Source organism: Callospermophilus lateralis, chromosome 11 (assembly GCF_048772815.1).
Source record: "Callospermophilus lateralis isolate mCalLat2 chromosome 11, mCalLat2.hap1, whole genome shotgun sequence".
Taxonomy (NCBI): Eukaryota; Metazoa; Chordata; class Mammalia; order Rodentia; family Sciuridae; genus Callospermophilus; species Callospermophilus lateralis.
In genome coordinates this window covers 39,186,573-39,202,393 of record NC_135315.1, presented here as the reverse complement: position 1 = coordinate 39,202,393, position 15,821 = coordinate 39,186,573, and the positions used below count along the sequence as shown (strand labels likewise).

The following is a 15,821-nucleotide window of genomic DNA, read 5'->3' as shown; positions in this document are numbered from 1 at the left end:
TCAGCAGGCAATCTCTTCCAAGGTGCCCAAGGCTGTCTGCAGGGGCACGTTCACAGTGTGGCTGATGGTTTCAGAGTGGTTTGGCATCGTGTCGCAAGTGCTCTGCAGGGAAAGGGAAGGTGGGCGTTTGTCATTCACTCAGCAAACATTCACTGGGAGGCCAAGCCCTGCTGGAACCCCTGAAGGTCAGAACTGGAGCTGATCAGAGCTTTAGGGTGAAGCTGGCCCCAGGGCAAAGCAGCTGTGTGTCCCTGAGGAGCGTGGGGTTGAGATGGCTCGGAATCTTTGGGTGGTTCTCGGGCTATAGTAAGCAGGAGGCTGGGAGACTGGCCAGGAGGCTGTGCCAGGCATTTGGGAGAGATTTGATGGGTACAGAGCTGGGGGAGGAGAAATGGGATGAAGGGAGGCCACGAGGCTAAGACATTCTGAAGGCGGGAGGGGAGGTGAGCTGGGGAGGTAAGCACCACTTGCTGGGAAGGTACTCTCCACTAGGTGCTGTGCTGATCCATTTATAGGCATGACCTCACTTAATCCCCATGACAACGCTCTGAGGTCCTATGATGTTACGCAGATGCTCATGGAGGTTAGCACAGCTTGGAGGAGAGACCTGGGATTCAGCCAGACTGACTGAGACCAGAGCCTGGGGCCCTTCCACGCTGCTCTTCCCTTTGGTAGAGGCCATCCTCCATTCAGCAGAAGCTGCAGAAGTCCAAAGAACCAGAGCAAGACTCTTAGCCTGGGAGATGGGCAGAGAGACACTGTCTGGAACAGAAATGGGAGCCCAGATAGAAGTGTCTCAGGTCCATTTGGGACTGGTTGACTTCAAGGGACAGTGGTCTTTCAAGGCACGAGGTTGTCCCAGGGCTGGAAGTGCTGATTGGGGAGCCACCACCGGGTTTGGAAAGCCAGCACTACCTGTGTATGTCAACCAACCTGAGCCCGGGAGTGGACTAGGTTTGGGGAAGAATGATGGAAGCCGCACACTGCCTCTCTAGCTGGAGGGAAGAGGCAGAGTAGGGGAGTGTGGATGGAGGTCCTTGGAGTTTAGCTCTGACACTCAAAAGCTGTGTGACTTTGGCCTCCGTAGCCTCAAACACTAGAAGGAGATAAAGATAGATCTTCCTCTAGGGTGACTGTGAGACTGTAGTGACATGGTGCACACAGGCACTCAGCACAGTGCCCAACATGTGCCAGGCATACGGTTGTCCTTAGCTATAGTGGGTATGCTTGCTACCAACTTCACCAGGGCCCATGCTTTGTCCCCTTCAAATGGGATGGGTGCCAGTGACATTCTGCTTGCATTTTGCCACCTCTGGGGAATAAGGCAGTAAACCTACAGAGATCGTCTCTTGCCTTCCCCAGGCTGTGAAGTGAGGGGAGGAGCTGTCTGGACCATGCAGAACCTATCCTGGAATCCTTTCCTGGAATTAGCTGCATTCACGGCTCACCATTGACCTTTGGGATGAGGTTTGGTTGGAGTGTCCTTGGATTTGGGGACTGACAGGTTATCATAAGCCACAGGAGGGTGTGCAGTGAATCACATCCATCCTGCCCAGCCCCAGGATCTGGCTTCCCTTCACCCACCTACACCATGGGATCCCTGAAACTTCCAACCCAGGAAGCTGCTCTTACCACGTTCTCATCATGGCTCCCTTCGTCCTCCTCTTTGCCAAGCAGGTCTAATAGCTTCTCTTTGATCAGCTGCAAGGAAAGCAGGGAGGAGATCGTTAGGCCAGGAGGATGGTGCAAAAAGGCTCCCTCCATTGGGCTCCACTGGGGAGCTGCAGAGGCAGCAACCATCTGGTTGTGGTGTGGACATTGCATGGCAAGAACCAGGCCTGCAGGCCTGGACAGCTTTAGAAGCCCATCTGTCTCCACCTGGCTTTGGCCAACACGGCATTTTTATTTTTGCAGAAGAGAAAGAGTGGGAGGGTCCTGTCTTGGAGTGTGGTCCCCTTTCTGTTCTGGATGGAGAGTGTCGATAAGCAGAAGGTGCTGGTAGGACTGGCTCCGTATTAGTCCCCAAGAGCAGCCTGGGGCCCCCTTTTAAGAGGGGGCCTGGGGGACAGAGTCATTCTTTACTTTCTAGCCTGACAACTCCACAATTCACAAAACGAGGGCACACTTGCCTTCCTAACATTTTATTCCTATCAATAAAGGGAAGTGCTTAAATACATTAGAGGATGTAATTCAATTGCCATAACTTTGTATAGCTTTTCATAAGAATTAATAAACAAAGAATAAAATCTAGCCATGGGACCTTATTTAGGTTGGGTTCATCATTCTGAGAGGCATGAGAGACTCCAGAGGACCTCTGTCATGGGGCTCCACGGCTCCCCATGATTCCCAGCGTTGCTGGCCATGAAGAGCCAGCCTTCCCAGGGAGGCAGAATGCTGCTGTGCGGGCATTTGCTGGCATAGGATCAAGAGGTCCTGGGGGACTTTTGCAGGTCTGGGCATGCCTTAGAACTTCTGAGACCATTGCCTGTTTCAGGAGGTCACATTGGGGGCGGGGTGAAGGGCACTTCCCACCTCACAGCCAGGGAACTGGGGGTCTGCAACAGACTCATCGGTAGACTGTGCTTCCTGCTGCAGGTGAGTCGCTAACTCCACGCTGCTCCTCAGGTGGCTGGCTGAGCCTCTCAGGCTCTTTGGCCAAGTTAATCCTCTGCAGAAAAGTCTAGAAGCTTGCTCCCCACGGGCCTGGGTCTGGGGGAGCTGTCAGAGCTGACGAGTTCCAGGCACTCTGGAAGCTGAGGAGCCTTCTGCTGTTTGAGATTTCTGAGGCCTTGTTCTAGCTGCCTCATGAGGGAGCCATCTCCCTACACTGGAGGCAGCTGGTGCTTGGGGATTGATGAGAACCACTGGGAAATGCCCCTTCCCTAAGTCTGGCCAGACCACAGAGGACACTGTCCAGGGGATGGGCTATTCAGAGGGTAGGCTTGTGCATGGTGTGTGTGTGTGTCTGTCTGTCTGCGTGCACATGCATATGTGTGAATGTGTGTGGTGTGTGTATGTTTGAGTGTGACGCGTGTGAGTGTGATGTGTTGTGTGGTTGTATGTTGTGAGTGTCAGTGTGAGTGTCAGTGTGTGTTGATGTGGATACATCCACGGTACGAAGCCCCCGCCACCAGCCTTGCTGTAGAAGGTGGCAGGGCTGGCCCCCCACCCTTCCTGCTCCTGCTCTACAGGTAGACAGCCCACCACTCTTCCGGCCCCCTGAGGATAGGACCGTGGCTTCCATTTCTCTCCCGCCACCCCTCCTTAAGATTGCCCTCCCCAATACCTCCCCCGCCACCATGTCTAGGATTGGGCAATGAAAGATATGGGCGCACAGCAGGAGGAGCAGGCTCTGGGTTGGGGGAGCCAGGCACCTCCATGTGCCTTGGTTCTGAGCCTGGAGGTGGGTGGAGGGCAGGGTCACTTCCCTGAGGACAATCCCGTCTTACCTCATAAATATAATCAAAGAGCTCTAGTATTGTAAGGATACTAGCACCAATAAACAATCCCATCTGACCACCAATGTCACCTGGAGAGAGAGAGGGGGGAAAAGACCAAAGTTTTGGTTTTACTCACACAGGAAGGTGTGAACAGACGAAGAACTTGGGAGCCAGAGCTGCTGAACAGCGTCCCCTCCAGGGGAGCCTGGGCTTATCACGAGAGGGCCAGGCCTCTGGCTGGGCCCACCGCACGGCTCTGAGAGCCAAGTGTGTCAGCACCCAGTGACGGTGGGGACTGACCTGACCACCTACTGGAGGGGCTCATGGGCTTGTTCCATCACCCTCAGAACCACACTGGGTCCCATGTGGCTCCCCATTGGGAACAGAGACAAGACGTTTGGGCCCTTGCCCTGGACAAGGGTGCAGACAGCCTCATACACCAGTGTCAGGAGCCCTGGGTGGGGGTCTCAGGAGCAGTGGCACCACAGATGTCCCCTCTCTTCCCCCGCCATCATGGCAGGCCTTCAGGACTACCAGGGACACCTTCCACTCTTGGGATAAGGTCCTAGATGTCTTCTCTCTCCTGTCCAAGGGTCCGTGGTCACTGGGGTCTCTTTCTAGAGTGGAAGTTCTCACCCTGGGCTATCAGGTTTCCTTTGGTCAAATTTCTCTAGATTTGTCTTCCAGTCCCTGCATCAACTCTCCTGGGAGACTTTCCATCTGAGTAGATGTCTGGATGCACTTCAAGCCTGGAGAATCAGAACCCCTGGGGTTGATTCTGAGCATTTTTAAAGTTCCCTGAGTGGTTCTCAGGCCCACCAGGGGTTAAGACCGACCTTCCTGGGTGGGCTTTGGATGGCTGGAAATCCCCCCTGAAGGTGAAGGCCATAGTGCGTGGCACTTGGGCACTTTTGGCAAGAGAGACCTCAGCTTTTGTCAGGTTCTCAAAGGGTCTGGACTCCTCAGAAGCCAAAGATGCTCTGCTCTGGAGTCAGCATGTAGAGCAAGGGCTCTGGAGCTCTGGGGCGAAGAATGGCCTCCAACATGTGCGGCTTTGACAAGCCCTGACCTTTGCAGTAGCCTTGCCCGGGTGGTGGTGGTGGTGAGGAGTGGGGCAGAGGATCAGAACTGTGGAGTCCCTCCCTGCTCTACTGGCCGGCTGTCAGCCTGCAGGCTGGGAATGGGGGATGCCCTCTTAGTCTGAGGACTTTCTGAGGGGTAGGTCGCCCTGACTGCTCCCTCGCACTTGGCTGAGCAAAGCCCAACACCCACACCCCCAGGTGGACCAGCAGAGATGGTGGGAAGGGGATTCCTGGGGGAATTTGATTTGATACTAGGCTTGAATGGCTCCCCTTGGCTTCTTTTCCTCCCCCTCACTCTCTCGAATGTCCTTAATGCAGGCTTACTGGGGAGTGTGTACTTCCGTACATGTACTTCAAGTGTGAGGGAGTTTGCATTTGTGTGCAGTGTGACTAGAATGCAGTGGTGGAGTAGGAAGGGTTTGTTCCGGGGTGTGGTGTGTGTGTATGCACATATTTGTCTAGAGAGAGGCCAGCAGGTGTGGCCATTGATGGCTTTTTGTGGGTGGCTACCTCTCTCAGTTAGGCACACTGAGTGTGTGTGTGTGTGTGTGTGTGTGCATTTGTGAGTGTGAGTCTGTGAAGGCAGATGGTGTGTAAGCATGTGTGCATGTGGGTGTGTTTTGTGTGTTATGCAGGTGTATGTGAGGACTGGGTCTTCCTAGGTTTTGTGCTCGGACGTGTGTCTGAAGCTGCGTGGCTGGCAGGCAGGGCCATGTGGGTGTGCATTTATGTGTGGTTCTGGACCCCTTGGGCACATGGACCCGTAGGTTGGCGTGCAGGTGCACAGGTTGAGTGGGGGGACCCCTGGGTTGGGTGAGCGCCTGGGCAGTGCGCATGTGTGCCGCGACACTAGGTGGTGGTGAGGGATGGCTGGGCTGGGCCTGATGGCTGAGGGTGTGCAAGTGGCACACGCTCTCATCACAGGAGGTACAGATGGCAGCACGATTTCCTCAGTGAGCTATTCTGGGTGGGAACAAGATGCTGGGAACAAGCTCATCCTCATATCTGATGCAGAATGACAGATTCAGAGCTCGGGCCCTCCTTACTGAGTGTGTGTGTGTGTGTGTGTGTGTGTGTGTGTGTGTGTAGAGAGAGAGAGAGAGAGAGAGAGAGAGAGAGAGAGAGAGAGAGAGAGGGAATATGCTGGGGAGGGAAGAAGAGTGGGGAAGCACATTATGAATCACTTTTAGGAAACACAGGTCAGACCCACCAGATTTAGGAGAGGGAGCTGGACCTCTACTTTGGGGCCCAGCTCATGAATCTATTGGCTACCTTTGACCACAATGACCTCAAAAGCCTGAGTGCCAGCCATCTTAACCCAGCTGGAACTGAGCTCTGACTCAGTCCCTAGCCTCCTAGAGGAAGTGTAAAAATGTCCAGATGGACCCTGGGTCACTGTCCAGGTGACTGTCCAGGGGCCAAAACCTATATTGCTTCTGGGCTTTCTCTGAGCTCGGGGTTTTATCACATCTAACCCTTGCCCCTTGCGACAAGCTCATAAACTGGGGGTTAGTAAATCTTCTCTGCACCTCAGGAGGTCCAGCAAGGTGAAGCCATTGGCCCAGATTCTCGCAGCTGTTTTGCAGAAGCCTTTGGGTTCAAAGCCAGCACTTCCTTCTGTACTTCCATGCAGAATGCACCTGTTCCTCCTGGGATGCTACTGTCACCTAGTTCTATCACGGGGACAATAGCTATTTCTTCCTAGGGCCTAGGTATCGCACTCTTTCATGAGAGTGGGTGGGAGTAGGCAGAAGGGCTCCAGGGGCAGGTCCTTTGACTGTCCACTCTTGGAGGTCTTGGGAGTTTGGGGCTGGGCTGGGTCAGGGTGGAAATTAACTCCCTGTGTCCAGTGTGTGCCAGTGGGTCTAGGGCAGCTGAGGTGAACTAGTATGGGACGGCAGTCAGGTTGGTGGAGCTCTGAGGCAAGGGGCCCTTCTTCTGTGTTTGACAGTGGACTCTTGGTCCAGGGTGCAGCACCCGCCTTCTTGGTGCAGCAACCTTGCTCTCCAGGCATGACTTCATCAGGGACCCTGGCTGTGTCAGGTGCCTGGGGGCCACCCACCAGGGAGCATCTCCTCCTTTCTTCTTCCTACAGCTCTTTGCTCCTTCCATACCCCAGTTCACTGACTCCAACCCAGGGGCAGAAGACTGTGGAACCCAAGTAAGCAGGGCTCAACCTCCTCATTGCACAGAAGGGGAAACAGCGTCCAGGCTGAGAACTGAGCTGGGCCTAAGATCTCCACCACAAGAGCTCTTCCCTTCTGGGCCAGGGGCAGTGTCAAGAAAGAGGGAGTGATTAGTCGCTCCCTCAGAAGGCTTATATACCTATGTGTCTGCCTGCCCCCTCCACCTGCCCACCCCCTGGAGATGTGGAGATTTGTGCAATAGACACTCCGACTTACCAAGTAAGGCTGCGACTTCATACGCTTTCTTCTGTTCAATTGTCTCATAATTGAGAGCTTCAAAAAAGATATCCAGAACGAGGATGTTCTCTCTGCAGAGGGAATATTCAGTACCACACGCGGTTAGATCCATCGGCGTTCACAGGATTGCCTGATTCAGCTTTCCCAAGGACAGATGGAAGAATGGAGGCCCAGGGAGCCTACTCCGAGGAAGAGTGGAGCTGGAAACCAGGAGCCCTGACTCCTGCCTGGGACCACAGGCCTCTACCGACTGCCCTCGCTGGCCCTTGTCTCTACCTGCCACTTGGTATGTTTCCAGGTCTCCTGCCTGGCTTCCAAGACTCGGAGCCCCCACGAGCCTACCCAGGTCCTTAGAATGAAATCGAGTCCAGCAACCTCCTGACCAGGCTGGTGTTGGCTGAGATAGCTGTCCAGCTGACCTCCTGGGTGGTCCTGTCCACTCCTGAGAACCCCTCAAAGTCCCTTGGGACTGAGAGCAAGGTTCTCCTAGCAGGAGGCCCTGCCCTGGCATTGCTGAGCAGCTGCCAAAGTCAGAGGATCTTCTAGGGAGCAAGCCCATGCCTGCTGGGGTTTCCTGGCAGAAGCTCCCTTACACCTCTCCTGCAGGCAGGTGTGTTCACGAGGCCCATCTTGGCAGTGAAAGTCACCACCGCCTGCGGAATGCCTGCTAAACAGCGGGGCCTGGCACCTCCGACTCCCATTTCCTTTAGCACTGCTCACCAGGCTCTCGGTGCCCCCTGTTCTCCACCTGTTGAGCAGAAACTCTCCTGGGGTGGGTTCTGGCAACGGTCCTGACAGGAAGGAGTGGCTGGGGATGAGAGGAGCCAATTCTCCTCTCTCTGCACAGGAGTCGGCCTCCCTACTTCTTGCCTGGTTTATGGCAACTGCCTGGTAACAGGCTCCCTTCTCCCCATCTGGCTTTCCACCCGGCTCCTATACTGCCGCCTGAAGGGTCTTTCTAAAACAGAGAAGTTGATTGCAATGAAATAAAACGAGAGTTCAGTTCCTTCCTAGCACAGGCTGCCTTTCCAGTGCTCATCAGCCCCATGGGGTTAGTGGCTGCCACACTGGGCGCCCCAGGTATGGAAGGCTTCCGTCACCACAGGATGCTCCATTGGAAAGCAGGGGTCTACAGTACAAACTTGAGCCTGTCACTCACCTCCTAACCGTTTAGCAGCTTCCGGGGGTCTCTTGGGATAAGTCTACCCCTTGCACCTTATAGCCTCCCTCCCTAAGGGAGGGGGCCAATCCTTAACTCATCTTTGTCTTTATTCTGAATGCTAAACCCAGAGCTTGGAATGCAGCAGGTGCTCAATTAATGCTTGCTAAACTGAACTGATGAGCTTTGCCCTCCTCCCGCATTTCCCTCGGATTCCTCCTGACCCAGCCCTCCTTCCACCTCCCCATCATGCCCGTTTTTACTTACGAGATGTATTTTTCTGATTTGTTAAATTTCTTCTCAAGGTACTTGGCTGACGTCTTGCTGGGGATCTTGACCATGGAGAGCTCTTTGTTGTATCGGGTTAGGTTGCAGGGGGTCCTGCAGAGACAGTAATTGCTGTCCTTTTCCGCCAGCAGACCTGGGGGTGGGGGAGAAGGAGCGTGGGGTCACAATCAGGTGTGGGGTCTGGAGCTTCTGGCCCAGCCTAGAGGGATCTGAGCAGGTGGGAGGTGAGTTGGAAGGGGGGGGGTGGTTCTGGTCCTAAGAAACAGGGCTCGGGGGTTATGGAGAGAGAGGAGCTGGGCTTTCATTATAGTTGGGGTCTTTTTTTTCCTCCCCTTGCTTCATGTCAATCTTTAAAGATTGCTCAAATATTGTCACTTTTGGAGAATAAGCTTCAAAGGAGTCCTGGATTTTTGGGGGCTCTTTTTTTCTGCTCTTAGCCTCTGTGTTCTCATTCACAAAGTGGGCCACCATCAAAGTCTTCATGGGGACCACGGCACCCGGGGACCCAGTCCCTTTGGTGTTCCTGCTAGGGCTCCCTCATAGCCAACGCCCAACTCCTCCACCTGCTGGGGTACAGGTGGTACAAATGTCCTCAATTCTTTTCCCTGGAGACAATCTCCCCGCAGCTGGGACCCTTCTGCCCCTCTCTTCCCTTCTTCTAAACAGGTGAGGGGGTGTAAGGCACTTCCCTCGGACAGACTTCTTGGCCAAACTTGAGCCAGGCTCTTCAGAGCCTTCTGGACTAAGTCTTGATCTTGGCCTCCCCCTTGCTGGGCCTGCCTCGCCCCACTGAGCAGGAATCCTGCTAAGGGCAGTTTAGAGAGAATCCCAGCCCTTGATATACCTCATCCCCCTGGCCAACCTCCAGCAAGCAGCCTAAGTTGGTTTCTTAAGAACCCTGCTGCCCCTGATGGCTCCCCTCTGTCAGTTTCTCTCCTCGGACTCCTTCACATCACTCGTTGGCCATGAGCACAGCTATCTTTGCTGTCTTCTGAGTTGAGCCCCCTCTCTCTCTCCCCTGTCACTGTGGCCTTGACTCCTACTGCAACAGCCTCAAAGCTTCTCACTATTTGAACAAGTGTCAGAATAATGTTTTGTTTTGTTTTTTTCTTTAGTACCTGCCTGTTTACCCGTCTCTCTCTTTTCATCTCATCTCCGTGCTTTCGGCCACCTTTGGGTCTTGTCCAGTCTTTATTCCAAAGACTGAATCTTTGAACACATTAGAAGTCACTCCTATCTCCTCCCATCCTGAGTTCTTCTGGAACCATCGGGATGTGAGTGCGCATCCAGCTCTGTCCCCACTTAGCTCCCTCAGGGAAAAGCTGCTGAATGCACTTGAGCACACATTGTCTACACTGCTCCCTGCTTGTCTTGATTAGAATCCATTTTCCAGGACGGTAGAAAGGCATCATGGAGAGCAGGGCTTGCTTTGGGGCTGCAGCGCCTTTGTGGGTTCCTCCTCCCTCCCGGTACTCTGGCTGGGGGTCCAGGAGGGTTACTCTAACAGCAAACGCCCAGCAGGCTGCTGGAGGAGGAGGAGGACAGGGAGGGCTCTGTGCCTTCCATTTGAACACATGGAGTGTAAACCTAGCCTCACGCGCTGCCTTCTCCTGCCACCCAGGGCTCAACAGCGTATGGGAGGGAAAGACTGGTGGGCTCTGGACTAACCTCAGCCTCTGTGTGAACACCACCAAAGCATGAGGAGAGGTATCACCAGGCTACTCTGGGAGCTCCTTGTCCATCATCTCTCCATCTCTGCTCTCTCCCTGCATTCCTGAGCATCCTCAGTGCCTCATGAAACTCACTTCGTCTCCATCTCTGCATCTGGACCTCCCGTCTCTCCGTTCTCCGTGACCCTCGTCTTCTTGTACCAATTGTCTCCTGTCTTTTCCTCCTTCCTTCTCTCTCTATCCTGCCCCTGCAGTGAACCCGTCCTGCCCAGCCCCTTTCCTCCCATCCCCTCCGGGTTCCTTTGTCTACCCCCACAACCCAGATGATCTCTAAGATCTCAGTCTCAGCCCCCCCACGCCAGTACCTCTGACCCCCAGTACTGACCTAGGGCAGGCTCTGCACACTCCTTGTGCTGTTCAGGGGTACAGAAAGGGGCATCCCCTGCAAAGAAGAAACACCCAGAGGGAGAGTTAGGCAGAACCGGCCATGCCAGCAGCACCCGCCTCCCTGGGCTCGGCATACTGAGCGCCTCCTGGGACCCAGCAGGCCAGCGGATCGTCAAGAGGGAGCACTGACCAGAGCTGGAAGGCTGATCTGCTCTGTGAGCCTGGCCAGGGTGCTCACCTCCTGAGCGGGAGACCATAGGGCCTGCAGACCTACTTCTCTCAGGTTGCTCTGTAGGTCCTACTTGCTCCCTTGGGGCTGGGTGGGCTTGCCTGGAGGACTGAGGGTGGGGAGGAGGTGAAGTCCCTTCTACGTCTGGGTGTGCATGATCTCCTTCAGCCTGAGCAGACAGGCTTCAGAGTAAGACACACGAATCCATTTCACCCAGGAGAGAGTGGAGGGCTAAGCTTCCTGCCTTCCCGGGACCCACAGCCGGGTGCCATTCAGGGGGCTTTGGACAGGGCTCAGTCTCATCCCAGGCTGGGACTCTTCTCAGCACATCCCGCTGTTGCAGGTGGCCAAGGTTGCTTTGGGATGCCCACCGCTCTGCCCCGAATTCCACACCAGTAACGGAGACGTTACTTTACAGTAGTAATAGTAAGGGAGTCGAGGACGGCCACTGTACCCATTCGCCTTTGGCTCAGGTTTCATAGGCGAAACCCCACAAGCTGCTGGCTCAGTCTGAGCCTCAGGCAAGTCCCATTCATCAGTTTTGGATTGCCCTCTCTGGGCTCTTTTTTGTAGAAGTCTGGGATCTTTTTTTTCCTTTTTATGAGATGCTAAAGTCCATCGTATTATCATTTCCTTATCAATTAGCCCACCCCCCCCTTTTTCAGAGCTCAAGACTTGATATTCTTCCTGCTTTCCAACAATGACATTTTAGATGGCATGTTTCCTTTTCTACTCTGTCTCCCAGGAGGTCAGAGGTGATTTTTCATGTGATTAAGTAACACAATTTATTGTCTTACGGTTTTGAGGTCAGAAGTCGGACACTGGTCTCAAGGACCAAAGTCAAGGTGTTGGGAGGGAGGGGTTCTTCCCTGGAGGCTGTCGGTGGAGAATTCAGATCCTTGCCTTTCCAGTTTCTGGAGGCTGCCCCAAGCTCACTGGCCACCCACCTTCCTTCATCTTGGGAGTGAATAAAACCGCATCTCTCTGGCCCTTCCTTCATAGGCACCTCTGTCCCTAGCTGGGGAAGGGGACTTGATTTCTTTAATCCCTGTGGTTAGGTCATCTCTCCATCCTAACAATGGCCCTTTCAGACAGAGACAATTTGAAAGCTCAATAATTCTAATTTTAGATCAATCACTAACATCTTTACTAATTGATTACTAATGAAGTAATTGAGAACCTAACTATGAGGATGTTCACTCCAGGGTGGGTTATAACAAAGTAGTTAGTGAGGAACTCAGTGTTCAATAAGGATTTGTTAAATCACTAAAAGTGCCATATAATCTTGAAACAGCAACCACAAAATGTAATGGCAATGTTCCTGGCACATAGTAGGTCTTCATTCCACATGAATTTTAATTTCCCCTTGTCATGTGCCAACACAACCCTGACTTGCCCTTTGCAAAGCATTTTTTTAATATCTATCCTAATTTTGTCTTCCTAACGGCTAATGATTGTATTTTGAAGATAGCAAAAGTGAGAACAGAGAGCGTTAGTAATTTATACCATGTCACACGGTGAGTAGAGGAGGCTGAAAGAGAAGCCAAGGCCTCCTGCCTCCAGCCCCACTCATTCTTTCATGCTGCAACATCAAACTCCTGCCCAAACAGCTTTCAATCCACGCTTCTGCCTGACATACCAGCTACCTCTAATGAGATGGCTATATGCATTATTAGTCTGACAACAGAAGTGTCAGCACATGCACATTTGTTTGTTGGCTAATAGACTTTTGCCTCACTTGAAAGGGTGCTAGACATTTGGATGCAAGAAGGGAAACATCTGGAGGAGAGCAATAGACATCTGGATGTTGACGCATGTACCACGCCAGGTTGCAAGAATGGCAAACATCCAGTGGTCTGGGCACTAAACTCTCAGAGGTAAGAGCATCAAACAATTGGCAGACATATTGAACACTGGGCTAAATGTTTTCCAAACATCTGGGCACTCCTGGACACTAACTAGGATGCTGCCATGGTTGCTGGACTGAGTGTTTCCAGCTGCAGTGTAAATATTTAGGAACCAAATGACAGAACAACATCCCTCGGAGTTCTTGCAGAACGGTGAAGTTTTTCCCATCAAGGTGAGAAATGCGAAGCAGGTCCCAGGTGGTCCCTGGCACCAACCTGGCATGTGGACCATGCGGCAGTTGCAGTTCTCCACGATGTAGCGGGTCTCACAGTCAATCCGACAGGCGGTGATACTGTAAACAGGAAAGAAGTCGAGCCCCATCTCCGAGGATCGGCACTCACCCCATGGCGGGGGCAGGTATGTAAGCTGCAAGAGAGGAAGAAGGGGGCAGTGGTTATCCCTGGAGGAGGATGCTGGTTCAGCCCCGACGGACACTCATTCAATCAACAGACGGCTACTGAGCGTGACAACCTACAGCCATTGGCCTCATGGACCCTCCATATCTGGCACCCATAGGAGTTTTTCGACCTCACCTCTTACAATCTTCCATAAATATAAGGAGGCCTCTTACCCACACTGGGTCTTCTCACCTCCACACATTATCTCTCACCTTTTAGAATAACCCAGCTAAATTCTACCCCTTGGCTGGAGACATGGGGACCTGGTACCTGGACCTGGAGAGGCAAACCTAGGGGAGGAATCAGAATATAGCAATTTTGGGCATAACCATTGTTATTTCTGATCCTGATCATGCTGTGGATGACACCCCTCTGGGGAGAATGACATTCCCATTCTCAGAGGTCCAGTGACCAGACATTTTCTTCTAGCATCTATGGTGCTTGCCTGATGGGGATGGGGAGGGAGGAGCATGAGAGAATCAATGCTTGTCGAGCACTTACTATGTGTTAAGGCCCCAGGTAAGTTTTTCACCCCTATTTCTTAAGGTCAAAGAATAAAAAAAAAAATGATAAAATATACAAATTTTAAGTGTCCAGTTCAAGTTCTGACAAATGTTATCATTATGTAGACGGCATACCAACCAAGACTCAGGGCATCGGTCGCCCTAGAAAGCCCCTTCCTGTCCCTTTCCAGGCAGTCCCCCTTCTGCCCAGGCACTTTTATGGATTCCTTTAGCACAGCTTGGCTTGCCTGGTCTCACCACGTTAATTACAAGTTTTATTATGTAACTGTCTGGCTTCAACCATGCAACGTGTTTTTGAGATTTTTACCCACCCTTCCATCAGGAATTCATTCCCTTTTGTTTTTTCTGAGTGGTGTTTCATGTCTGAATGCACTACAATTTGTTTATTTGTTCACCCGACAGTGGGTGTTTGGGTTGTTTCCAGTTTTGGGTAATTATTGAAAAGAGCGGAACGTGTATTTAGGAGTCATTTTGTGCACAGGTATTGTAATTTCTCTTGAGTCAGTGACTGGAGTGGACTAGCCAGTTCATAAGCCAGATGTAGCTGTGATTGTATAAGAAACCGCCCAGCTATTTTATCCTCCCACTGGAGGGTAGGCGGTTCTAGTCTCTCCACATCCACGTCAAAAATTCAAATATTGACATGCTCATCTTTCGGATCTTCATCCTTCTTGGAGGTGTAGCTGGATCACACCGCTGGGTTTCTGTGTGTAATTCCCTGGTCATTGAAGATTTGGGGAACAGCTTGATGTGTTCATTGGCCATTCATACATTCTCTTGTGTGAAGTATTTGTCCAAGTCTCTTGCCCACTACAAAAAAAGAAATCTCGTTTATATTTTACTATGGAGTCGTGAGAGTTGTGCACATAGTCTGGATTCAAGTCCTTTGTCAGATATATGTATCATGAATATTTTCTCTCTATCTCCTATAATCTGAGGCTTTTCCTTTCCTTAATGGTATTGAATTTGCCTACTTTTAACATCAACTTCATTAAGATATAATTTATACCTAATAAAATGCATCAAACTTTATGTGCAATGTAATGAATTTTAAAAAAATAATCACCCTAATCAAGATAGAACTCTTCCAGTAGCCCCCTAAATTCCCTATTTGTTGTCAAGTGCTCCTTATTAACCCTCAGGCAACCACTGGTCTCCTTTCTGTCATAAACTAACTTTGCCAGTCCTTGGATTCTATAAAAATAGAATAATAGCATGTGATTCCTTTGTGTGGAGCGCCTTTCTCTTAGCATAATGTTTTAAAATTCATCCATGCTCTTGCATCCCTTATCAGTGGTTCATTCTTCTTTACGTTTGACTTTTACTTGATCATTTTTAGTCTTCATTCTTTCCCCACTGCAGTGGCTAGAAATTCCAGTATAATACTGGAAAAAAAAAAATACCGGAGAAAGAAGATATCCTTCCCTTGTTTCTGATCTTAGGAAGAAAGGGTTCATTGTTTCACCATCAAAAATGTTAGGCATATATTTTTCTTAGACCCTTGTTGGACTGAAGAATTCTTGCCCTACTTTATTGAGAATTTAAAAAAAATCATCAATGACTACTCTATTTTTGCTGATGTTTTCTTGCTTATATGGAGAGGATCACATAATTTTTCTCCTTTGTTCTGTTGCTATGGTGAATGAGATTGATTGATCTCCACATGTTGAGTGCCCCCTTGTATTGCCAGGGTAAACCCCACTTAGCCATGATTTATTATCGTCTCTATAGTGCTCTATTTGATTTGTTGATGTTTTTGGGGAAGATTTTTTGTCTCTATGTTCGAGAGAGATATTGTATTTAATTTTCTTGTTATATCCCCTTCAAGTTTGGTTATTGGGATTTCACTGGCCTCATTAAAAACAAAAAGTTATGAAGTGTTTCCTTTTTCTGTTTGGAGTTTGTGTAGACTTGGTTTCATTTCTAACTTAAATGCTTGGTTGAATTTACCAGTGAAGCCATCTGGACCTGGTGATTGTGTATGTGCATGTGAAGATTTTAAATGATGAGTTCAATTCCTTTAATAGATACAGAGACATTCAAATTTTCTATTTCTTCATGCGCTAGTTTTGGTAACTTGCAGTTTTTTTTCCCCCAAGGAATTTGTTCATTTTATCTCCATTTTAAAATTTATTGGCATAAACTTGTCTGTAATATGCATTTATCATTTAAAAATGTCCATTGAAGTGGCGGTGATGCCCTCTCATGCTCAAGGGTGGTAATTTGTGTTCTCTTTCATTTTCCTTGGTATTGATTCCTAATTTAATTATACTTTGCTCAGAAAACATATTACCCATGGTTTTATTTCTTTGA

At 50.7% G+C, this 15,821-nt stretch overlaps 1 protein-coding gene across 2 annotated transcripts in view; it reads right to left on the bottom strand.

Annotated features, from left to right (window-relative positions):
- The window catches only part of Asic2 (acid sensing ion channel subunit 2), a 1,040,515-nt gene continuing 1,024,694 nt past the window's right edge, over positions 1 to 15,821 (bottom strand). For both annotated transcript variants that reach the window (XM_076870238.1, XM_076870237.1), the window contains exons 4-10: positions 12,802 to 12,952; positions 10,448 to 10,504; positions 8,372 to 8,525; positions 6,925 to 7,016; positions 3,450 to 3,529; positions 1,633 to 1,701; positions 1 to 102 (exon numbers count right to left, since the gene is read on the bottom strand). In XM_076870238.1, coding sequence (XP_076726353.1) covers positions 1 to 102; positions 1,633 to 1,701; positions 3,450 to 3,529; positions 6,925 to 7,016; positions 8,372 to 8,525; positions 10,448 to 10,504; positions 12,802 to 12,952 — 705 coding nt within the window. The remainder of the gene's footprint in view (positions 103 to 1,632; positions 1,702 to 3,449; positions 3,530 to 6,924; positions 7,017 to 8,371; positions 8,526 to 10,447; positions 10,505 to 12,801; positions 12,953 to 15,821) is intronic.